This window comes from Tetrao urogallus, assembly GCF_951394365.1.
Source record: "Tetrao urogallus genome assembly, chromosome: 10".
NCBI lineage: Eukaryota > Metazoa > Chordata > Aves > Galliformes > Phasianidae > Tetrao > Tetrao urogallus.
The window spans coordinates 1,830,015-1,855,462 of record NC_136823.1 but is presented as its reverse complement, the minus strand read 5'-3'; the positions used below and the strand labels follow the sequence as shown (position 1 = coordinate 1,855,462).

At 44.6% G+C, this 25,448-nt stretch overlaps 1 protein-coding gene across 1 annotated transcript; it reads right to left on the bottom strand.

The window, feature by feature from the left end:
* Nucleotides 1-78: 78 nt before the first annotated feature.
* On the bottom strand, nucleotides 79-25,448 carry LOC306950196 (store-operated calcium entry regulator STIMATE-like; the record flags this gene model as incomplete). Its single annotated transcript, XM_079540370.1, has 8 exons — nucleotides 79-195; nucleotides 945-1,094; nucleotides 1,974-2,047; nucleotides 2,936-3,052; nucleotides 8,251-8,372; nucleotides 11,462-11,557; nucleotides 13,597-13,645; nucleotides 25,289-25,448. The coding sequence occupies 8 exons, from the start codon at nucleotides 25,446-25,448 to the stop codon at nucleotides 79-81; spliced, it is 885 nt and encodes a 294-aa protein (XP_079396496.1).

Here is a 25,448-nt window from a genome sequence, read left to right as displayed (position 1 = left end):
AGAAGCAACTGCAACATTAAAACCCACTGACTGAGAAGTTCTTGCCGTGAAACCTGCTGACACAGGTCAGGGCATGCATCATACTGGCAGACCAAAACGATGCTTCTTCTTCTTAACGGGCTTCAGGTTGGTCAGTCTACGCAGGTCCTCCTCCACGTCGGATTCCTCCATCTCATCGTCTGCTGAGATGAGGATCTACAAACAAATTACAGTTCTGAGTAATGTACAAAGTCACAGTCTTTCCTCATCCTGCTCTTTATACTTGCAAAGCATCTTACTCCAGAACACAATTTGGATTTACAGTCAGTTCTACCCAGCAACATCACACATCCTACCTGGAACCTCAAGCAAGTTTCAAAGAAGACACCCACACAAAGAAGGACCTATTAATCTCCACTATAGTCAGACTCTGGGGAAATCAACTCTTGGAAAGGGTAGATAACAGCAGGACAAAGGGAAATGGTTTGAAGTTGAGGGAGGGAAGATTGAGGTTGGATGTCAGGGGGAAGTTCTTTACAGAGAGAGTGGTGAGGTGCTGGAACAGCTGCCCAGAGAGGCTGTGGATGCCCCGTCCATCCCTGGAGGTGTTCAAGGCCAGGTTGGATGGGGCCGTGGGCAGCCTGGGCTGCTATGAAATGGGGAGGTCGGTGGCCCTGCCTATGGCAGGGGGTTGGAGATTCGTGATCCTTGAGGTCCCTTCAACCCTGGCCATTCTGTGATCTGTGACATTTATGTACACATTGTGTCTTCCTGCCCTCCAGAAGGAAAACAACCAGCTAATGAGTGGTGCAACAGCACCATCTTCTTATCTGCTTCTCAACTGCCAACACTAGGAAGCCTGCAAAGAACATCAAAACCAATTCCACAATGTTACAGTGAAATCAATGGCGTGAGGGAGGAATTGCACTGATACTGCATTAACTGCAATAATGAACTCTACATACTTCTGACTCTGACTCTTCGTGTGATGCTGCTCTCCTGTAGCGGACTTTACTTCCATTTCTTGAATCTTGTCCTGCTTCTTTTTCTTCAAGTTTAGCTTTTGTCTTCCCTTTCTTCATAAGAAAATTATCTACAACCCAGAAGATAAATGCCTGGTAAAGAGAAGGAGAAAAGTGACAGTTCAGTTCTCTTCAGGTAGCATATGCTCATTTGGTCAACACGTAGACAGAAAACTTAACAATAATGCTGAATTGGCCAAACAGGTAAGTTTTACATAAGCACTCGGCTCCATGGCTTATCATACACTGCACAAATTTTCTAGAACACATCTACTTTATTCCAGGGAAGCAGAGAACACAAAAAACAACTGTTGTTCAGAGTGATCATTAACTCCTCATGCAGAAACCTGAGTGGCTTTAGGCAGACATTTTAGTGCAACGAAGCTTCCCATTTCAAAGAAAATCCATGCTTGAGCAAAATAAGGAGAGAAAGAGCTGCCAGCAGTTATTAAATGCAAAGACACCATCTCTGGCTCTAGTCTCGACTCCCAGACTGCTGGAAGGGTGTACTTTGGTAAGGATGATGGCACATTTGCACTTCTCCTCCACTCCTGTGTTGACCAGTCACTAACAGCTGTGGTCAGACCCAGGATACTTGTGTCACACTGCAGCTATCCTTAGCCTAACTGCTTTCTAAAGCAGATTTCATTGTCATTTTACAATCCCTATGTGTTCCATTTCTACATTCAATCTACTCATGTCATCAGCCCAAAGAAGTCAGCAAAACACTTCTATACCTCTCCTGAGCCTGGTTACTTAGTTATGTGTGCATTTCAGCTATGTGCAATCCACATATCCAGGCATTTTCTCCTCTCTTTAACACTTTTCCTTTTAAAAAAATTAAGATAATTAACACACGAAGATACACTGTGCTTTAAGGATTAACATTAATTAAGGATTAATGATATTTAACTAACAGATGGGAGAAAAATGCAAGTAAACATCTCATTGAAGCATGCAAGTTATACTGACATTAACAAAGAAGGGAACTATCAACATGACGATAGCCAGCTCCAACTGGGGGTTCTCTATAGGATTCAATAAAGCTACCTGTGAAAAGAAAAGGATTAAATTCAGATCATGGCAGCATGGGCACACAACTGCATTACTAAGTGCAACTGCTGATGCACTAGCTAACTCTATATAAACAGTTCATGTGAACAAAAAAAGGATAGCTCTGTAGAAAAGGAGAGAATTGAGGACAGCTTATAAATCACCACAGATAAGTGAGTGGGGTTGGCAAGAAACTTATCTCTGTCATTTTTGTTTACAGAAGTCTGAGAAGATGCTTTCAAATAATTTCGACCATTTAAGAGCTGCACGTTCCTTGGGAACATGTTTTTAAGTCTTATCTTAAGGAAATTTAAACAGACCAGTGCTGTACAAAACACATGGTACGATAACTCAGTTCCCCAATTAGCCCACATAAGAGGGACTAACTGGTTTTAGTGTGCTATAGCACCACACACATCACTCTCAGTGCTAAGTTACACAGATGCTATCAAAATGAATCCAGTCATCAGCAGCCAGCTTCCCTGAACCACTGCAAATTACCAACAGCCTGCAGTTTACTTCTATGAAGAAGGTGATGCAAAGGAAATTTAAAATACAATAGAAAGGAAAATGAAGTACCTACAAATATAAGTTAAACAATTAGAAAAGAAATGTTCAGACAAGCAGATACAATAAAATTTTATATATTGCAGTGTATATAGAAGAAAAACAAACTATGATAGGATATTTCTGGCAATTAATGTCAGAAAACCTAATCAAGGAACAGGAACACACCTATCCTACAGAATGAAATGGCACTGAGTGCAGTCAGTTATGATGCTTGAGGATAAGTCAAACCAATAAACATTGGAACATCAGAAATCAGAATTTATGGCTTGCGCCTGAATTTTTTTTTTGCCTGTAAGATGCAGTAAAAATACAAACCTCCTTCCACTGAGGTATCAGAAGCACTATAATGATGATGGTCTTCTCAAATGTCATAATCATTATGTACAGAGCACACTGACCCATCCAAGCACTGCACTGTAGTGGGTCACCTGCCAGAGAGAAGAAAAGTTCAATATACACATATGGTTGGTTTTACCTCACAGCAAACACTTGAGAAAAGCAGTATGAGAAGAAGGACAGTTACACCCTTTTGGAGTGCCCTCTCCTACTTCCCAAGTGCTGTTCCTACCACCCCTGCCCCACTCCACCCCAATTTAGCACATACAGACTACCTTCAATATATCTTTCCTCTCTACAGAGCTGGCTTTTGTAATCACCCGATGGTAATTACTGCCACAGGTGCAAATGCCACTATCAAAAATGTAAATGAATAAAACGTTCATCAGGATCACACTTCCATTTCAAACTGAAAGGGTTTGAGTATCTGCAGCAGCCCAATAGGACATGGCAGAGTGAAAACCTGTTATCTGCCTGGACAAAAATGATGGTACACAAACATCTGAGCAGGAAAACTACAGGCAGATTTTGTGGATGCATGGAGAAGAAAAGAGAAAAGAGAGGAACGGTAGCGTTTCACTGGGAGCCAAAAGGAAGCTTTGCTGGGGAGGTTGTTGGCCTCTTACGCTTCCCAACTGCCTTCTGTCTGCAACTGCAGCTTAGATCTTGTCAGCCTGGGGGTGAATAATGTGCAATGGAAATTCAGATGCCTTCGTGTATTTGTAATGCATAATGGATAGTTGCTACTTCCTTTCATGGAACATTTCTGAAAGGCTTTCAATGTTAATACTTGGTGATGATCTTGAGACTTAACTGTTTGCTGATTAAAAAACAAAAACAAATCAGACCACGGTCCAAAACAAGGGACATTTTCTAAGTAAGCTTTACAGTAAGAGGTAATGGATCAACACTCAGTAGTCCAAGACAAAAACAGTTAAACACTTGAGTTCTACCACTATGTCCTGCAATTAAGGCTTCTTTTGTAAAGGGAAAAGAGCAGTGATAAAATTTGAAGGCAGAAACATCACAAAATCAGAAGTGAGCAACTGTCTTTCTCCTGGGGATGAGAAGACTGAGTTAAATTTGACAATGACATTGTATACTCCACATTTTTGTTTGCATTCTCTAGTTTTCTTCACTAAGTAAAATACAGAAAAATTCTATTTCTGGAGATCCTTTCAAACTGTAATTTTAAAATATAATTTATAAAATCATGCAATTCAAGTGAAAAAGAAGTCTGTAGCAACATCATATCCAGGAAGTGTTCCAATAATATGTGGGACATTTGTACATTCAAAGATTCAGTACATAAACTCAAATCTCAGAGGGAATTGGCTGATTCAGTTGCCAAGCCACCCTCGATGATATTTGCAAAGTCACAGTGGTGAGGTGAAGTCCTCAGCAACTGAAAAACAGGCAACGTCAGACCCATTTTTAAGAAGGGTAGAAAGGATGACCCTGGGAACTAGTGACCTGTCAGCCTCACCTCTGTGCAAGGCAAGATGATGGGGCAGATCCTCCTGGAAGCTGTGCTAAGGCACATGGAACAGAGGGAGGTAATATGGGACAACCAGCACGGCTTCACCACGGGCAGGTCCTGCTTGACCAGGTTTGTGCTGGGACCACAGCTCTTTAATGTCTTCATCGGTGACACCGGCAGTGGGATCAAGCACACACTCAGCAGGTTTGCAGATGACACCAAGCTTTGCTGTGCAGTCAGCACACCTGAGGGATGGGATGCCATGCAGACAGACCCAGGCAGGCTCGAGCAGGGAGCCCAGGTGAGCATCGTGAGGTTCAAAAAAATTCAAGTATAAGGCCTTGCAGTGGGTCATGACAACCTCCACTATCAGTACAAGCTGCAGGACGTAAAGATAGATGCCAAAAAAGACTTGAGGGAACTGGTGGATGGCAGCTTGACATAAGCTAGCAGTGTGCCCTCACAGCCCAGAAAGCCAACCGTACTCTGACAGTGTCTTCTGTTAAGCACCACCGTTCATTGCAGGAGAGTTGGACTTGATGACCTTTAAAGGTCCTTTCCAACTCAAAAGTTTTTGTGACTCTATGAAATTAGAAGTTTAAAGCTGATGTTGAAGCCATAAAGCCCTAATTCCATTTCCAAAGTCTCTGACAGCCTCTCAAATTCTGATTTTATACCTGCTGAGTAAAACTTGCATATTTAGAACACTTGCTAATCAGCAGAAATCCTGCTACCAAAAAAAAAAAAAAAAAAAAAAAAAAAAAAAAAAGCACATTAAAGCACATTAAGATTGAAAGACTGAAACTGAAAAAATTGGAAGTCTCAGCAATGACAACTATAGCCACGTCCTGAGACACTTTCTCATAGAAGTGCCAACTTGAAGAATCTCTCCAAAACGACATTTAAAAGCTTTATAATAAGCATCTATCTACCCTGTAGGTAGGCTAAAATGTGTTAAGTTGCTCTGCAAGTCATAAGCAAAGGGCTTGGGGGAAAAGATGCAGCAGAAACAACTTCTGAGCTTCTCCATGTGAGAAGCAGAGACCGCAGCCATCTATTTGCCAACAGAGCTCGCTGTCAGCCAGGGGAATTTGGTCACCTGTTTTCTACTCCTCGCAGCTAATTCGACCTAGTGCAAGAAGGGAGGGGGAATGCAGGAAACATTCTTTTTGGTACAGGTCACAGCTGCTTTTCTCCTCTTTACATACTCAAATATATTAACTGATTCCACGCTTCTATTAAAATCCAGCTGCTGATGTAATGAATCTGAAAATACAAAGCTGGAAATATGAAAACAGATCTAATAGATGCAAAAATTCTGACAACAAAGCCCTTGATGGAGCCCCACGCTAGTAGGTTCATAAATTAGCATGCTGTACAAACAGCACCTTGGTATTCATTCTCTTCTTGAGGCATTTATGCTTAAAAACTACCCTCCATATAAAGAGTGGCTTTTAAAACCAGCAAGACAACAGCTATTTTTATGACAGCTTCTCAAGTAATGAATCACCAGGGATCAAGTAATAGAGCTAAGATGGGAAATGAGCTCACAGTGAGAACGAGCTTGAGACAAACGATTATTTAGGCTCTAAAAACGCAAACAACATCACTCAGTCAAAAGAAGAGACTTGCTCATTTGTGGGCTTTGGTTTTCCATGCCTGCAAACCAACTGAAAACACACTCGTCTTCAAGCAGACCTTCTTTGGTACTTCAGATAAAACATCATAAATCCCAAACACACTTCAGTGAGCAGACACCTCACCGTTCATGGATGCTACACATCCATATTTACCTCCAAACGTGACTGCAGTTCGGTCTCCTGTCGTCACAACACCTCATTTATTTGTTTTTAAGAATCTTATGAAAAAGAAGAGTTTTCCCAGAGCCAAGGCGAAAAGTTTTAAACGAAATGGTAACACGTGGGATTTGGTTTCAGAAATGGCAGCGGTGCTTAACAGAAGAAAACAGCTTACCCTTTTTAGACAGTTCCTGACTTCTTGCATAAGGCCTAACCTTCCTGCCCAGTCACCACCAGTAGCTTTCCATCTGTAACCCAGTTCTCTTTATACTAGAAGCATTTCCCATACAACTAATGAAAACAAAGATATACAGTACACTTTTTATCAGTCCTTATCACAGCCTGTTTAATAAAAAACAAACAACACAGGCTAAGGCCAGGAACGGCATACTAATGAGCATACAACAGGGAATGTCACTAAGAAAAAGATCTGACACCGGAAAGAAAAGCTAATTACAAAGGAATTGCTGAACTTCCTACACCACTTACACTTTGTTAGATCTGCTACCTGAAAATGGCAATGAAGGATCAGTCCCAGCCAACCTCAGCACAAGAAATATAGAAACTCCAGTCTGAGGACTTGTCTGCAGAAACTAGTTCCTTTTGTACACACAGTGAATTCCCAGATGCTTTAGTTCTGGGCCTAAGCTCCCAGAAGAGTCAGATGAGCATCAGTCCAAGGAAAAGAGTGGAAACATTTAGACAGTGGTACATGGGAAAAAAGAAGAAAATAAACAGAGTTGTGGCAGTGCAGATTTAAACAGCTTAAACGGTCATAAGCTGCAGCCTAAGAGATGCACATTCACTCTACAACAACCACTACACATCGTGGTACAATTTCTCAAAAGCTGGGCATACATCTATTCTGAACTTCTAACTTTAAAAGCAAATAGCAATTAACGTTATTTGATTTAATTTAAAAAAAAAAAAAAATCCCAACTTATTACAGTACTTGAACACAGTCCTTATTTACTTTTTATTGTTATCCACTTTGAATACTTTCTTAGGAAAACTTCCATCCCCAGGCAGCCAGCCTAAACAATCTGAAAAGTTCAGATTGAACAGAATTGAATGCTGATGACAAGAACATGCTCCATGAAGTTTTTCTGCACCTGCACATCCACAGCTTCTGCAGGTCAGAAGCCTGCTGTGACTACCAGAAGACAGAACCCACAGCTTCACATGAAAGTAATTTCACTATACTCTGCCCTTTAGCCAGTAAGAAAGACTTGTGCATTTTTCATCAAGCTCTGTGTGCAGAAGTTCAAGTAAACCCTACATGAAGACAAGCACATTCTCCTCACAAAAATATGTGCTTGTTTGAAGAATGCTGTCAGGATGCTGAATCTGATCTTTATGCAATGGCATCTGGTGCAGTTAAAATTCTTATGGGAAATGATAATTCTGGCTACCAGTTATTTAAAAACATTTCATAGTACAGTTATCTTGCTGCTGTTTTCCATGGGATGAGCCAATGCTAAGTAAAACAGTACTGCAAGTAAAAACAGAAATCCAAGCAGTTGTTCCAAAGTCACTAGCACTTAGAGACTCACTAAATATGATAGGACAAGGGGGAATGGTTTAAACTGAGACAGGGGAGGTTTAGCTTGGATATGAGGAGGAAGTTTTTCACCCAGAGGGTGGTGAGGCACTGGCACAGGTTGCCCAAGGAGGCTGTGGATGCCCCATCCCTGCAGGCATTCAAGGCCAGGCTGGATGTGGCTCTGGGCAGCCTGGGCTGCTGGTTGGCGACCTGCACACAGCAGGGTTGGAACTGGATGAGCGCTGTGTCCTTTTTAATCCAGGCCATTCTCTGATTCCATCATTCAATAACTTGTTAAAGGCTTTGCATGCCAAGTTACAGAACTTGCAAGAATGTAAGCGACAAGTGAAATATTACAACAGCTATTATGACAGCTGTGCTACAGCTTAAAGATCAGCTAACTATTAGCTGAAACATCCTGGAATTCTGTTTTGGAAAGTGTTCCAGTGCAAAAAGAGAAACATTTACCATATTCACCAAAGCGCAGGGACTCCCACTGCTGCCATTCCACAATGGTGCTGACTGCACGTATACCTGCATAGATTAACAGCATTCCTAATGTGGCATCTAACAAGAAGTTGATAAGGTACCTGAAAAGAAAAACAAAGATTAAGCAAGAAGCACGGGTCCGTTTTCCAGAAATTCAGTGTATTTTAAATCCGCACCTGATAAATCTGTATATTTATTGAGAAGCTGGAACACTTCAACTAATATTTACCCACTTCTGTAATTACCTAGCATGACACTTAAATAGTTTTATCAGAGTATCAATACTCTGTTTCAGACCTTAGGCTTTAGCTTCAACTTACATTCCTGCCAACGTTGGGTGCAGGTTTGTGTGCACATGCAATGCCTGCAGTCACTATCAAAGCCACACTTCAAATTACTGAGGGGTTCAGTGGAAATAATCTACCTTAGCGCTTTAGATCTTATTTAAAGGACATCTGAAATTGAATCCAGAACAAACCTTCCCACAAAACAACTAAGGGCACTGGACACAAGACTGGCGCACTATCAGCTGCTTCAGGAGGAACTTCTGCAATCTTACCTACACTTTAAAAAACTACAGAGATTGCTACGGGTTTCAAATTAATTCTTAGGCCCATTCAGTGGTGCAGCTGGACTTCTGAGTGCCTCGTGAACCCGTGCGGTTTGTTTACTACTGCTCCACTCTGGCTGAACAAAACAGCAGCTGAGAAAGAGACGGCGAAGGTCATCCCTGCTGCAAGCCACACAGTGAATCCCTGTAACTGAGATGCTTATTTGGCAGTTCCCAATGCTAAAGTAAACTCTAGAGTCCATAGGTTCTTATCTGCAGTGATAAAAATAACAGATCAGAGCTGTGGGCTTCTGCTGATGGCAGAGTCAAGTGCACGTGGACAAAACAACATCAGTAAGAGGAAAGCAAATGCAGAACACGTGCATTCAAAGCAGCATAGGAGGAGCGGTTCTGACCCTCAAAAATCCTATTCAAGCAGCCACTCAAGAGCAAAAAAAATTAGACATGCCCTGCTTCAGCCAAGATGCAACTGTAAGCTTCTAAAAAACAATTATTTTCCATCAGTTGCACGTCAAATCGTAGTTTGAATGAACTTTTGTATCTGACAAACTAAAATCCACGCTGAGCATTTAGCAAATGAAGCACAGCAACTGCAGGGATCCACAAGTCGGTCAGGGCCACCAGGGGCTGCTCTAAGCCTGCAGCAGAAGGCCCAGCTCTGCCTGCTGCCATCCCACTGCTGTGCTGCAGGCCAGATGTGCTCCCAGCCCAGCAGCAGCACTCAGTGCTGAGGGGCATTGTTGCTTGCTTTGTTTGTTGAGAGTCCTTCCAGCCACAAGGCACCTGTCCAGAGGTTATTTAACAGGTGCTTGGTCAGCATTCATCTCACCCTGCCTGAGTTAGAGCACTGCAGTACCAAGCTGACAAACACTTGCTTCCAGTCCTAATTCATTCCAAGCTCTGAATCACAGTGTTCTCTAAAACAACATTTTCTGGTTTTGTTCTGAAAATAACCCACAAACTACACAACAGAAAACTATCCGTGGTGAAGTTTGCTGAGTTAAATTACTGTTATTTGAACTCACAGGCAGAAGTGCTGCCTCTACTCAGCTATTTGCACCCATTCATACACTTAAGGTGTATTTCTGCCCAAGAAAGGAAGAGTGGCTCTGGCTGACGTAGCACACTGTCTTTCTGACGATAAGTCCTGGGTCCTTGCCTAAAACACTGCACAGCTCCACGCAGTTATCCTGAGAATGCTGAATGACACTTCTGCCTCCCCCCCTCCTGGCTGCTGTGTGCCACGACACGTTTGTGTGAACAGTGGGATTTGAAGATGAAGTTATGTAGACTATACAGACACACGCCAAAGACCTTTTGTTTTGGAACCTCAGCAGCCAACAGAGTTCTTAGATTTTAAGATGCTTTAATGAAGTACTAGGCTTATCTTTAAACACTGATGATTCTAGACACGTTTTCATTAGCTTACTTAAATACATACATGAAAATGGAAGCAATTTGCACCTTTTATAAATCACTTTATATAGATCATGGGGAAATTAAGTCAGTAAGGAAGAGAAATCCAACAGTGATGCCTGGTATTACTGAAACTCTCATGATTATATCTTAACCTCTGCAGTTAGCGTGTTACAACAATGCATTTTCCCTACCAAAATGCTGTGGTGGGAGGAGAAAAACAGTATTTTACCAGCAGATTTATTGCACGTAGAAACAGAATAAGCTAAGGAGAAATAAAGAGAAATCTTTAGGCTTATGAAACACCACAAACATATTCCTTGAGTCACTTAACTTCTTTGGTTACTGAAGGGCAACAGTGAGCAGCTGCCATCATCAAAGTAACTGCCTTTGGTTCCAAGGGGCAAAGGAGTAGGCTGTGACAAGTAATTCCCCTGCTTCTATTAGCAGAAATGCATAGGCTTCTTTGAGCATGTGCCTCATCAAGAACAAACCCAAACAATTACCATTTGCTTCAGTAGCTCCTGTGACGAGCCTGACAGGGTCTTAGTCACAGCTTCTTCAAGTTGAATACAGCACAGTGAAATGCTTATCTATTTAGTCACACTGCTCCTAGTGTGAGACTGCAATATTCGTTTCTGTACTAACTGCCTGGGTATCAAGCAAGACTTCCTGCTTTTAACAGTGACAATTATATTGCAGAAGATGATGTAGGCTTTTGAAGGACATACAGGTGTGAAAGATTTTTGATTATTATCCCTGTACTTTATATTAACACCTTGCTGCAGAGAATGGTGAAGCTGGAGGCGAGCATACACAACTTCATGTCCTCTGGTCCTTGGTATCTTTTATCTCCTTCAGCAAACAGCCTCGTACTACAATGTGCACCCTAAGTCCTCATTAAGAAACTGGAGGAGGAGGAGCAACAGTTCATCCTCAGTCTAAAGCATCCATACACAGACCAGAAAAAAACCCCAAAGCAAGCAAGCAACCAACAACAAAAACAACCAAAAAACCAAACCACTTTCCTAGGTCCTGACTGCCTGTAACAGAGCAAATTTTGGATCCTAAGTTAACTAAGCTTCAAACAAAGGTCTTTGAAAGTGCCTGACTTCTTGCATGAAAATTGCATTAGTCTCCAAGTATAGCAAACTCAACAGCAGCACCCTTCATATTCATCAATGGTTAAAATGAAGCACTCACAGTGAACAAGGGTCTTCTTCAGTAAGGTCTGATAAGTAGACGTTTGCAAAATGGATGAACAACATCCCTATGGCTTGCTTGGAAGTATCTAAAAACCTGCATAGAATAAGAAAACAGCTATTAAGAAACATACAACTGTTTACAACACAGTAGGACACAGCAAATTTATATTGAAATTTCAACCCAATTATTCATTTTTCATAAAATAACAGCACTAAAAGGTGAAAAGCCAAGGTAATTAACTTACTTAGCAATGTTCCACTTTAAGTTCAACCCTTTGGAATATTCTTCCTTGAACCTTGCTGACAGTAAATCAAATCATACCAACTTGAGGCCTTATTTGAAGACTGTGGAGCTCCTCCTGGTATCACATGCATCATCCACAAGCTAATCTTCACTAAACCTGTCTCAGTCTTTAATAACCTTCTGTACATAACGAGTATCCCAGGCTCACAAAACATTTCAGCTCCTTTACAGTTTTGTGTATTTGGCAAGTTTTTGGGAGGGACACAGGGAAAACTGTCATCACATTCTTGTAGGTGGACAATTTAATAGCTAATTTCTTTATCTGGTGCATTTTGCTAAGATGCCTTTGTGGGTATTTTTCACCTGAAAGCGTGAAGAAGCCTCAATGAATTTCAGCTAAAGCTCATTTGAACAGGAGCAATAGCCTTGAAACCACTACCTCCACAGCAGAAGACAAAGATGGAAAGAAAACAGTTTACTACTCACTGGGAAAACATTAAAAAACACTTAGGTACAAATTCAATATTGATTTTGGTCCCTTATCATTCTTTTATTATCTATTTATTGTTATTATTACAACTTCCCAATATTATTTTTAAATACTGGAATCACATCACAAGTATTCTGTAGACAAGAGTGTGCTCTTCATACAGCTCAACACTCACCTGGCCTGTTGTTTTTATGTCTTAAAACCAACCAAACAGACCCAAACAACATTTCATGCCCGAATTTGTCTGCCAATTTGGTATTAAAACTTTACTCTCCCAAATACACGGTGCAGCACAGGGCTGGGATGAGGCAGGAGGCCAGCACATCACTTATCTAATCACTACAGCATATGATAAATAACGACACTCAAGTCCCACAACTAGATTATTGGCTTAAAAACTGAAAGCAGCCAGACTGAACTGCAGACTGAGGCAGGCTGTAAACAAAGAATTGGTATTTACTTTTTCCATAAAATAAACGTCAGCATTAATTACGAACAGCAGCGTTCTTTCAGATGAATTTCAGCCCTTGGAAACACGCCCAAAGCTAACACTTCTATAGGTTCCAAAACCTGGAACAGCAGCATAACTTTTCATCTGTCTCAAAACAAGTGTGGGTAATGCTGGCATCACTACAAGAAAACAGTATTTTAACAGTAATAAAAACATGTTTTTATGCTATATGTTGTTCTATAATTTCATAAGGTATTATCTTTCACCATCATGTTTTCTATCTTACAAAAAACAGGGTATGGAATATGAAGCTTTGTTGAAGTTAAGAGCTTGTGCAAGTTTGTAAATGTTAAGATGTGTCTCCATTGCAGTCTGCCAGTACTTGTAGGGAACTTTTAAGCAGGAAGGGAATCAACTTATTACAGTTTATAGTGACAGAACAAGGGGGAATGGCTTTAAGCCAAAGGAGGGAAGACTGATGTGAGATGTGAGGAGAAAATTCTTTACTCAGAGTGCTGGCAGTGCTGCCCAGAGCTGTGGGTGCCATTGCTGGAGGTGCCCCAGGCCACAGAGGGGCCCTGGGCAGCCTGAGCTGGGGGCAGCCAGCCCATGGCAGGGGCAAACTCGATGATCTGTAAGGCCCCTTCCAATCTAAGCCATTCTTTGATCTTAGGGCAGTTCTATATTCTAACTTCAGGAGAAGGTGCAACTTAAAGCTGCATGTCTGAAGGTATCTTTGTGGTGATATCTGGAAGCATACCTGGAAGGGAAATACCCAAAAGAATACAACATTTCATTGACCAACGTATTTCAGTAATTGTTTTGTTCATCACATTCTTGTCATCATGTTTTGTTTTTTTTAATTAGTATCATATGCAAACAATCATTCTCTCAACACATAAAACACCCAAGAAGCCACACTGAAGGACTGAACCTGCAGCCACGTACCATATCCTCCAAGGACGTCTTTCATGCTTTGGTTCTCTTAATCGTTTTACTACAAAAGAAGAAAAACAATTGGAGATAATCAGCAACTCCAACCATGAGACATAGTGACAAGTAAAAGCAAACCTCCTTGCAGAAGCATTATACTCTTCAATAAATCAGGACTTACCCAAGGCATTTCACTTTATCCATCCCTGAAGACAGATTGTAAAAGAAAACCCCATCCCTCCTATTACCCACTGACCAACAGCCTGCTGCCAGCATCCCCACACAGAGCAATCACCCACTGCCTGACTACCATTGCCACAGCCGTATCCTTTATGACCACACAACCATAACATTTAATTTCCCATAGTAAAGCACGTTCCAAATATTAGAGCAAGTAGTTTCTTTCACCATTTGGAGACCAAAATCCAAATAGGAAAGTGTGGCTTGCAGTGTAGGGGCAAACTATAACATCAGAAAGACATCAAAAGGATGAGTAACAAGACAAACATATTATCTGACAAAGCTTATTTATTTTCTGGATGACAAATTAGACTTTTGTTTGCAAACTGAATTCCAAACAAGGATGGATTTTAAAATCAGATACTGCTTTCACAAGAAGGTTTGATAGCCTACAAACAAACAAATAAAACACAGACAGACCAAAAACCACCACCAACAAAAGAAACAGTATTAAAATAGATGTCAACTACACAAAGGTAAAAAGCCACAGATAAGTGTGGCTATTTCAGTACTGATGCTGCCCACAAGACAAGCTGGTGTGTCCCCATGAGCCCAGTGGAGCAGAAGCCCAAAGCAGGATGGAGAACATGAACTTTGGGCTCAGAAGGACAAGCATGACATCCATCCCTGGGGGCATCTCTGGGATGCATCATCCCAACCTAATGGAAGACGGCATGGGATGCAGGGGGGGAGCATTCTGTGATTGCACAGGATTTGGAGGAGAGGATGGGAGGGATCAAAGTGATTTGCAGAACAAGCTGGAGGAAATAGAGAGAGAGGGGATAAAAACAGCCTACACAAACAGCAGCTGCTCCATAGCCCTGCACTGCCTCCTGCACACAGCCTGTCCGAGCTTACTGAACTCCACTTCTAACTCTCTTTCTGGGTGAGAAAACCACTTTTCCCCCAGTGGGTGGCAGCTGGAGCAGGGGACCACCACAGCCTCTGCTGCCCCATCCCAATGCCCCCCACAGGCTAGCTGCTGCTCCAGCTGCACGCCGCTCACTTAGCTGGCACATGTCAGCAGCACACCAAAGTTCCAGGCAATGGAAACCCTTCCACAAAGAATGGGTCCACTTCCCTCTACTGCCCAAAGCACAGAACCAGAGCACCTGAGGTTCAGTGTGCCCTACCAGAGCCAACACCAACCCTGAACAACAACTATTTGTGCTATCATTTCAGAAGTAGTCTCCTAAAAAAATGTGGTCGTTGGAAATCAAAAAGTGGCAAGAGGAAAAGACTGCATACATACACCAAAGAAAAAGTTGTAACAGCAACCATGCTGTTACTCACCGTGGGTCTCCGTGAGCAGCACGCCATAAATACACAGCTTCTGCTACACCACAAGCAGCACCCAGATGACTCAACCGGTTCACAGCTTACAGCAAGTACTCCCCAGCCACACCAGGAGCTGATAATACCTTCACTTTTGCAAAATGGGGCAGTGCACAGCTGCTGGCTGGCTCCTGGGGGAGCAGCCCCCACCTGCCCCAAACGGCCATGCACTGGGTGCTCAGCCCCAGCAGTGCCAGGCACACGGCGCAGCTCACTGCTGCTCTGAGAGCTCAGCAGATGAAGAGTAATTAGCTGGGAGCGTTCAGAATTTCACACTCAATTATAAATGAAGAAAGAAGCGCTGGTAGTTTATACATCTGATGCCAGAATTCTTCAGGAAAGGAAATAAAAGCAGTTCTGCCAACAAGCACGGGAGCTGCCAGATGGGCAGATAACAGACAAGACAGCACGGAAGGCAGAGCATTTAGTAATGCAAGCTCAAGCTCATTAGTTGTCTCCTGTTTCATGAAGTTGCGAGCAATAATGCAGGACAGATTTCACTTATTTTAAACTTTATTTTGGAAGGCTGTCAGAACCTCTGCTCTGCTTACGTTTTTTCCACAACAGTAGGAACTGTGTCTGTTACAAATAAACACCACTAATTCCCCAAAATCCTGTGAAGGGAAACAATGTGCTGCACCACAGGGCAGCTACTGCTGAGTGGTGTCCCCTGTCTTACCTCCTGTTTGAACCTCTCTTCTTTACACAATAAAGCAAAGCTTTTAAGAGACTGCAGTTGAAGTTTCACTTGAGCCCCCCATTACCTCCTTTAGCAGCAAAGGAATAAGAAATTACAGATTTCCCCAGATCAAACTTGCAACAAACATCACAGCAATGAGAATGAGCTGAAGCAATGCCTTACAAAAGGGAAACAAGTCTGTAAGCTACACACATGGCTAAAAGCTTCTGTGACACTGAAGAGCTCAATATCTCTTTCCTTTCAGAGTTTTTTAAAAAAGAACATCATTTTTCACTTGTGCGTTTTAAAGGGAGGTAATAAATGTATGACTTTGTTAGCATGAAAGACTGAAAGCAGCAGTGCTTTTGTCATGCTGCTCATTTCCCCAGACAAAACAGAGCAGCACTGTGTGCCCAGTGTTTCACTTTTCACCCCACTGTTAATGCATAGATTCATAAAATGGCCCGGGTTGGAAGGGACCTCAAGGATCATCAAGCTCCAACCCCCTGCCACAGGCATGGATGCCAACCTCCACATCTAATGCCACACTACACTGCCCATCCAGCCTGGCCTTGAACACCTCCAGGGATGGACGGGCATCCACAGCCTCTCTGGGCAGCTGTTCCAGCACCTCACCACTCTCTCTGTAAAGAATTTCCCCTGACATCGAACCTCAATCTCCCCTCCCTCAACTTCAAACCATTTCCCCTTGTCCTGCTGTTATCTCCCCTTTCAAAGAGTTGATTCCCCTCCTGTTTGTAGGCTCCCTTTTTTTAAGGCAAAGCTTTCCTGTCAGACATCCAACCCACTCAGCAAAGATTCAGACCCAAGCTCCTGCTCTCAGTTACCAGCCTGTTTGCTGGGCAGCATTCTAGAGGTCAAAACCTGTGTGCAAACTGTGCTATGCAAACAAGAGGACTCAAGCCCTTGACTCCTGGAAGAAATGTCAAAGGTACAGCAATGATAAAACATTGCAAGCAAAGGTTAAGCAGCACAAATCCATATTACTGTGCACTAAGCACCAATTTATGACATGCAGCACCATTTTCACCTACTGCTCAATAACAGATAAAGCTTTCCTGACATCACTAGTACAACAGGCATCACTGAACTTCAAGGCATTCACTCCAGTTGTTGTCAGTCAGCAGCAGAACCCACAGTACTGCCGAAGCATGGCAACAAATGCCCCCATCAGTGAGCTTATCAACCAGGCCTGAGCTGCAACAACCTTAAAAGCAGAAGCCAACTCCCAAATGAACCTTCAGACAAATGCAAAAAGCATGTGAAGCTGTTCCTCTTAGTAGAAAACGATGAACACAGCAAACGGAGGCCAAGGGTGGATTCGCCCTGCCTGTTTAATGGCCACTGAAATCCTACATAGCTCTTGCTAGCCAGATTTATTCTTATGCTGAAGGAACAACAGAAGCACCACATTGCAAAAGCGAGACTCATTTCACATAACATCAACCAAAAAAAAAAATGCAAAAAGATACACAACCAGCTTTAATACTCTTCCCAAAAACAAACATAAGAATGGGAAGCTGATGGCCAGTTGCCACGTGGTACTTCCATGTACACTTCAATGTAGAGCCTCTACCAACAAGGTCTTTGATCGGTGCAGATGAAAACAGCAATAATTTCCATGTGCAGGAGCATTACTCTTAATGATACAGCTTTGTACCTCCTGCCACTCGTGCAGCTTTCATAAAGGCCTCACAGCACTCAAACGCCCGCACCATAAAACGCACTGCTGTAAGAAAGCTCGAGCGTTTAGCATCAGATGAACGAGGCAATTTTTAAGCTCAATTTTAAAGCTGTCTAGACTACTTCATTCTTTATCATTACAATTACCTCCCACAGAAAGCATTCAAACCCTATGCAGATAAACTAAAATATGCTGCCAGTCACACCATCACCCTCAAGACAAGAAAGGTATGCTGAAATGAGATTTTACGAGATTTAATAGCTGATGTTTTCCAGCATCAGTAAGAAATTAAGAGCAATAATTCTAAAAGAAATAAAAATTACTGAGAATAACATCTTAAAAAAATAACTGGAGACAGAATACATATGCTGTAAGTTGTGAGTAGCTGTTTTAAAGTCTTTTTTGGCCCATGGAAAAATCTGTACTTTTGGCAGTGGAAGAAAATGACAGAAACAGCAACAAAAAGCAAGCAAAGGCTGTGTGGGTGAGTGCTCGAGGTGATGTGCTGGCCTGCCTGCTTTGGAGCTGCTGAAGACTGATGGGACCAACCCTATAAAGCAGTGCTTGGCCAGACTTCGAGCACTTTACCAGTTATCAGCTCTCTAAAGCAGATTACCTTTGAAACCCCTAAGAACTTAGGAACTCCTCTCCCTGACTCACCTCCCAGCCCCAGGTCTTAGCTACTTACACCATCTTCCTTCACTCAGTGTGTGTTGTGGTAGAGAAAAGGGAAACAATAATAATTATGACAAATAAATATATACATATGAATGCATACAAGTGACACACAAGCAATTGCTCACTATCCTCCAGCCAATGCCCAGCTGGCCCCTGAGCAGCGGAAGAGAGCAAGATGAACTCCCACCCCCTACAAATCTCCTGCCATGTGATACCACTATGGAATATATATCAGTATGTATGTATGGAGTATATATCAGTATGGAACGTCCCTTTGGCCACTTTCAGTCCAATTCTCTTCCCTCCCTGCTACTTGGGCCCTTTGTGCAGACGCCCTTGGCTCTATAAACTATAGAGCAGCAACTACAAACATCAGCGTTATCAACACTGTTTTTCTCCTGGCACCAAACCATAGCATCAAACCCGGCACTCTGAAGAAACCAATTCCATCCCGGCTGAAACCAAGACAAAGCAGAAGACAACGCACACCTCTGAGGCACAGCACAGGCACCAGCTCCCCAAAAATAAGAATATAAACAAACAGTGAGGCTGTGCAACACGTAACCCAGAGCTGGTGGTAGGAACACCTCGGCACGCTGAGCAGCAGCGGGTACAAGCCGAGTTACTCCTGACTGAAGCACCATCCCACCTCCACCCACAAAGGCAGAGCAGTGCAAGCTCCAGGCCCGTGCTCAGCCTGCCAGGAGCAGCAAATGTTCTGCATTCTGTAGGGTGCACTTCTGGCTGTGATCACAAAGCCTTTGAGTGGGACTGTGCTGTGATAAGGTGAGCATTTCCTGCCTGCAGACGTGGTTCGCTACTTCATCAGCACCATCCACACAGATAAGATCTTGTCAGACACTTGCTTAAGTCTGCAAACTTCATTAACCATGAAATTAATATCACTACAGAGTGCAAAAATGCACGGTGTGTTTGTGCAAATCAGCTCCTTACAAATTCAATTATAAAGCATTACTCAAGAACATCAACTCATTATGCAGATTGCAGTTAAACAACAGGCTAGCTAACAGTTCAGAAGTTAGTTCTGATTAAACACAGCTTTCAGTTTCTGGCTAATTTATCATTTTAATAATTTCCAAATGTCAAAAAAATTGCACCCTTTTTTCTAAACATTTCATGATGTGAACAACATGCACAATTATGCTCAGAACAATCTTATCATCTGGAGCATAATTATATCCACAGAATCACAGAATGGTTTGGGTTGGAAGGGACCTCTAAGATCATGTAGTTCCAACCCCCTGCTGTAGGCAGGGATGCCTCCCATAGCCCAGGTTGCTCACAGCCCCAGCCTGGCCTGGAGAGCTTCCAGAGAGGGGGGAATCTACAGCCTTGTTGGGCAACCTGTTCCAGTGCCTCACCACTGTCACAGTAAAGAATTTCTTCCTAATATCTAGTCTAAACCAGAATTCTCTTTCAGAACTGGATGCAGCACTTCAGGTAGGGGCTCTCGAAAGCAGAGTAGAAGGGAGAATCACCTCCCTCTACAGGCTGGTCACACTTCTTGTGATGCAACACAGGATCCAGTTGGCCTTCTGGGCTGCAAGCGCACACTGCTGGCTCACGTTGAGTCTTTCAACAACCAGCGCTCCCAAATCCTTCTCCTCAGGGCTGCTCTCAAGCCATTCTCCTCCCAGTCTGAATCTGTGCTCGCCCCAACCCAGGTGTAGGACCTTGCATCTGGCCTTGTTGAACTTCATGAGGTTGGCATGGGCCCACATCTCCAGCCTGACCAGGTCCCTCTGAATGCAGCAACAACTGAATAACAGGAATCATGTAATGTGTTCAGAGCTAATGCAATAAGCAGGCTCCACACAACTGTTATGAAAAGTTTGTTTAAAAAAAAAATAATTCTCTTTTTAAAACAAAAACACTGACATAGCATTTCCAGAAGACTTGCTGCATTTGGAGACACGGAAATACTCAAGACCTGACATCATGAGGACGCTACGACAGCCTATAAGTTGATATCACAATCTATTCTGCACACAGAAATTTTTCTGCAGTATGTCCAAGTAAAATCCAAGGTAATGTAGCTTTAGTGGTGCTACACTTTATGAGAAGATTTCTCCTGTGTCCAGTGAATGCCGAGATGCACATTTAACCATGCCACAAAGTAAGAGTGCCCCTCTGTGTCCAGAAATCAAACAACTCCAAAATTTTACTCCAAGGTTTCATTCGGGGTTTTTTTCTTCCTAAGGCAAAAAAAAACCAAAACAAAAAACCAATTGAACAGCTCCTGACATGGTCACTACTTATTTCTGCACAGTGATGCATGGGAGCAACACCTGTCTGTTTCTTGCAGAGCCTGCAATGAACAGAAGTACATATTTTAAAGAATACTACAGTAAAAGAAAGCAAGCCGCTGACTTCTACCCACATGGCTGCTTTTTTTTTTTTTTTTTTTTTCTCTCGTTGTGGTTTTTAAAGCACCTCCCATTTTTGTCTCCAACACCAATGAGGATGCCCCCGGAAGGACTGACGCTTCATTTAATTAAAACAAGAAACAAGCACACGGCGCAGCGAGCAGCATCTCCGCATGTGGAGACAGAAAGCTCCGCTCATCTCAGTGCAGCTGGGCCGGCTGGGCGCAGCGCGGCCCCGGAGGGCCGTCAGAGAGACGGACGGACAGACAGACAGACGGACAGACATACAGGCGGACGGACAGGCGGACGGATAGACAGAGAGACAGGCAGACGGACGGACAGACATACAGGCAGACGGACAGGCGGACGGACTGACAGACAGACAGGCAGACGGACAGGCGGACGGGGTCCCGCAGCGCCCGGAGCTGTCCGTGGTGCTGCCAGGCCGCGCCGCCCCCCGCCCTGGAAAAGAACTAGCCGCGCTCCAGGAAGGCACGAGTCACAGAATCACAGAATCACAGAATGGCCAGGGTTGGAAGGGACCTCAAGGATCATGAATCTCCAACCCCCTGCCACATGCAGGGCCACCAACCTCCACGTTTAATGCTAAACCAGGCTGCCCAGGGCCCCAGCAGTCCTCTGCTAATTGCACTGTGCGTGTGAACCACATGTTGCAAATGAAGTAGGAGGAGCAGCTTGTGACAGATAGGTAAAGGGACCGGCAACAGGACTCTTCCCCACAGCTTTGTGCAGCTTTAGCCCATGAAAATGGTATCATTTACAATGATATGGAATCACAGAATCACTCCAGTTGGAAAAAAACTTAAAGATCAACAAGTCCTACCACGACCCAACCATTCTACCCCAACTAACAACTCTCCACTAAATCATGTCCCTGAGCACCACATCAAACGGTTTTTAAACACATCCAGGGATGGTGACTCAACCTCCTGCCTGGGCAGCCCATTCCAGTGCTTAACAACCCCTTCTGTAAAGAAGTGTTTCCTGATATCCAACCTAAATCTCCCTTGGCACAAGTTGAAGCCATTTCCCCTTGTCCTGTCACCAGTGAGAAGAGACCAACCCCGCTCTCACTGCAACCACCTTTCAGATATTGGAGGAGAGCAATAAGGTTTCCCCTCAGCCTCCTTTTCCCCAGACTGAACAGCCCCAGTTCCTTCAGTCCTCACAGGCCATATTCTCCAAGCCCTTCCCCAGCCTTGTTGCCCTTCTTTGGACCTGCTGCAGCACCTCCATCTCCTTTCTGTACTGCGGTGCCCAAAACTGAACCCAGCACTCGAGGCCACACCAGTGCTGAGTACAGGGCAGGATGACTTCCCTGGTCCTGGCCACCATTCCTGATCCCAGCCAGGATGCCATTGGCCTTCTTGGCCACCTGGGCACACTGCTGGCTCATATTCAGCCCACTGTCCATCAGCACACCAAGGTCCCTTTCCATCAGGCAGCTTCCAGCCACTCCTCCCCAAGCCTGTCGGGTTGCCTGGGGTTGTTGTGGGCAAAATGCAGGACCTGACACTCGGCCCTACTGAAACTCACACAGTTAACCTTGGCCCATCGATCCTGTCTATCCAGGTCCCTCTGCAGTGCCTTTCTCCCCTCAGGCAGATCAACACTCCCTCCCAACAATCTACAGTGATATCACACATGTGGGAATACTGTGCTAGCACATTTATCAATAAACCCTTAATTAGAGAATGCTCAGAAAGCATTTGGCACTTCTGGCTGAATACACTGTGTTACACAAAAACATTTTAAATGAGCTCTGTGGCACCAGTGATAAAATCCGAAACTATTGCACCAAAAAATAAAAGCCAAGAAGCAAATATCATTTTAAACCAACATCGCTGTGAAGTCAGGTAGGCACACTGTGACACACACCCTGAAGCTCCAATAGCTGCCTTGCTGGCCTGAAGCACAACCAACCACCCCTTACGGCAGTGGAAACCCATTAAGGCTTCCTGTTACCAAGTGGCTTGGCATCCATAAACTAGGTTGGAAAATTACACACACCTAGGCAGGAGGACAAGAGCAGAATTAAGTAGCAGACTTCAAAAAAGCAGGCTACCAGACTTGAGAACCAGTGAGTGGGATCCAAAACAGCCACCAGACCAAGATGATGTTCCAGAAAGAGGTAATTTTTAATTGGCAAATTCCCTTTTGTAGTGAATTACAGACCACAGCTAGCAGAGGAGTGTAGAAGTGCTCTACCCTGACTTCAGCACAACTCCTGCTGTAGAACAGATGCAGTTTGTGTGAAACATCCCAGGGCATCTCTGGTTCACACCCAGTTAAACTGAAGGACAGCAGTCAGAAACAGCACAGCAGGCTCTGGCACCACTGTGTTCACCACTTAGTAGGGTAACACAGCAGGAGCTTTCTGCTCTGGGATGTGGGCAGAGAGAGGGGTGATGAGGTGTGAAACCAGCGATCACAATTCGGGATTTCTCAGGCCTCTGAGAACAAATGCAAGCTACTCTTAGGCTATAGGAATCAGTGAGCTAAATGGAAAGGAAGCTTGGGCTTGGTTTCCAGTGGCTGCTCCACTGTCCCCATCACATCACTCCAGATGTCAACATCACAGGAACATCCTGGGGAGGCCATGGTGAGACCTTGGAAGATAACACGCTACTGGAGGGAGCAGAGAGCATAATGTCAGAGCAGCCAGGCAGGTGCCAAGCTGGAGTGACAAATACTAAGCAGTTTTGCCTTAGAACAGTCCTTCAGTCATTTGTAGACGGACGTCTAGTAATGAGGTACAAAAAAGTCCTGCTCACTACTATAACTAGAAAAAAATATTTATTTAGTAGAATGTGAGCACAGGAAGATCCACCTAGAAAAGGGCAAGCTGGGGTCACCTTTTGGTGCACCCATTTAACAAAACTTCTTGTTTAGATGTCAAATTGATTATTTTTAAAGGAAAACTGCCTCTGTGCATAAAGAACAATTCCAGAATACATCTTGGTTGATGTTCTTTTCATTTCTTTTTCTACAAGGGGTTCTGGACCAGTAATGACAGAAGATCTCCTTGTAGGGTTCCCTTCTGAGGAAATTTAAGAAGCAGCCAGGCAGCCACGCGCCCTCTCCTCCCTGGATTGCTACAGAGAGACACCGTACACAGCAGTTCGGCTCTGCGCCGAGGATTAATGTCATGTGGGCAGGCAGCCCACTGCTGACCCAACAGCTGTGCCGAGCCTCAGCCTGACCCTGACGCAGCCACTTGTCCCTCAGCACTGCTACCTGTTGTGCCCAACGGATGGAGGATCGCAGTGGGGAGATACTTCAGCCTGAAAGCAAACACATGGGTCTGTTCATTTCCTCACTGCTCTGGCCACGTGACCCAGCTGGACCGTGCCATCCCTGTACTGGGGTCAGAGACAGCTATGAGGATGCTGAGGTCATGCCTGCACTCTTGTCCACAGCATGAAGTCCTGATTCTCCTTCTATTAGATCTGGCTCATGGAGTATGGAGAAAGCCTAGTTGATTAACTGAAGATTTTGGAACACCGGACCAGTTACTGTTTCGAATATGACAAAAAGGGCAGAAACAGTAAGGCAAAAGCAGGAGACTAAACAGAAGCAGCTCTTCCAGCACAGCACAGCCTCTACCTGGACATGAGCCAACAGTGTGTGGTGGCAGGCCGGAAGGCCAGGCTGCATGAAAAAAGGGGTGGCCAGCAGGGAGAGGGAGGTTATCAGAGAAAAGAAGGCAGTGGGGTGACCTCACTGCAGCCTTTCAGTACCTAAAGGGAGTCTACAAAAGGAGGGGAATCAACTCTTTGAAAGGGTAGATAACAGCTGCCACCAACCTCCCCATTTCATACCAGCCCAGGCTGCCCAGGGCCCCATCCAACCTGGCCTTGAACACCTCCAGGGATGGACGGGGCATCCACAGCCTCTCTGGGCAGCTGTTCTAACACCTCACCACTCACTCTGTAAAGCACTTCACCCTGACATCCAACCTCAATCTTCCCTCCCTCAACTTCAAGCCATTTCCCCTTGTCCTGCTGTTATTCTCCCCTTTCAAAGAGTTGATTCCCCTCCTGTCTGTAGGCTCCCTTTAGGTACTGAAGGCTGCAATGAGGTCACCCTGCAGCCTTCTCTTCTCCAGGCTGAACAAGCCCAGCTCCCTCAAGCCTGTCTTCAAAGGGAAGGTGCTCCAGTCCCCTGATCATCTTCGTGGCTCCTCTGGACCCTCTCCAACAGCTCCCTTTCTTGTACTGGGGGCTCCAGACCTGGACACATGACTGCAGATGAGGCCTCACAAGAGCAGAGCAGAGGGGGACAATCACCTCCCTGTCCCAACTCATCACCTTTGGACACAAATAAGCATCTCTTAAGGGCTGCGCATCTGTCCTTAACTCTTCAGACAGCAGCTCTTCAACACACACGTGTTGAACGCACGCCGTTCTTCAGGAGGTTTTTTTTGCTGCGGTGAAGCTTCAGGCGGCCCGACCCACCGACGCGGCCGGCACGTCGCTGGGCACGGCGGAGATGGCGGCAGCGCGCTCGGCGGAGCAGCGGAACGCAGCGCTGACGGACCGCCGGCCGAGCCGCGAGCGCACCGCGCTGCCCCGACAGGCGTCACGGCGGCCCTCACGCCGACACCGGCCCGCTCTCCAGCCGCCGCCCCGCCCCCCGCCGCCCGGCCCGGCCGCCACTCACGCATGAGGATGCTGAAGGCCAGGACGCCCAGGAGCCCCTGCAGGAAGATGCCGAAGCTGTCCATCAGGGCCCCGTTCTCGCAGCCGCGCTCGCCCGGCCCCGCTCCGGGCGGCGGGCTGAGGGCCGCGCCGAGGCTGCAGTTGGGCGGCGTCACCCCCAT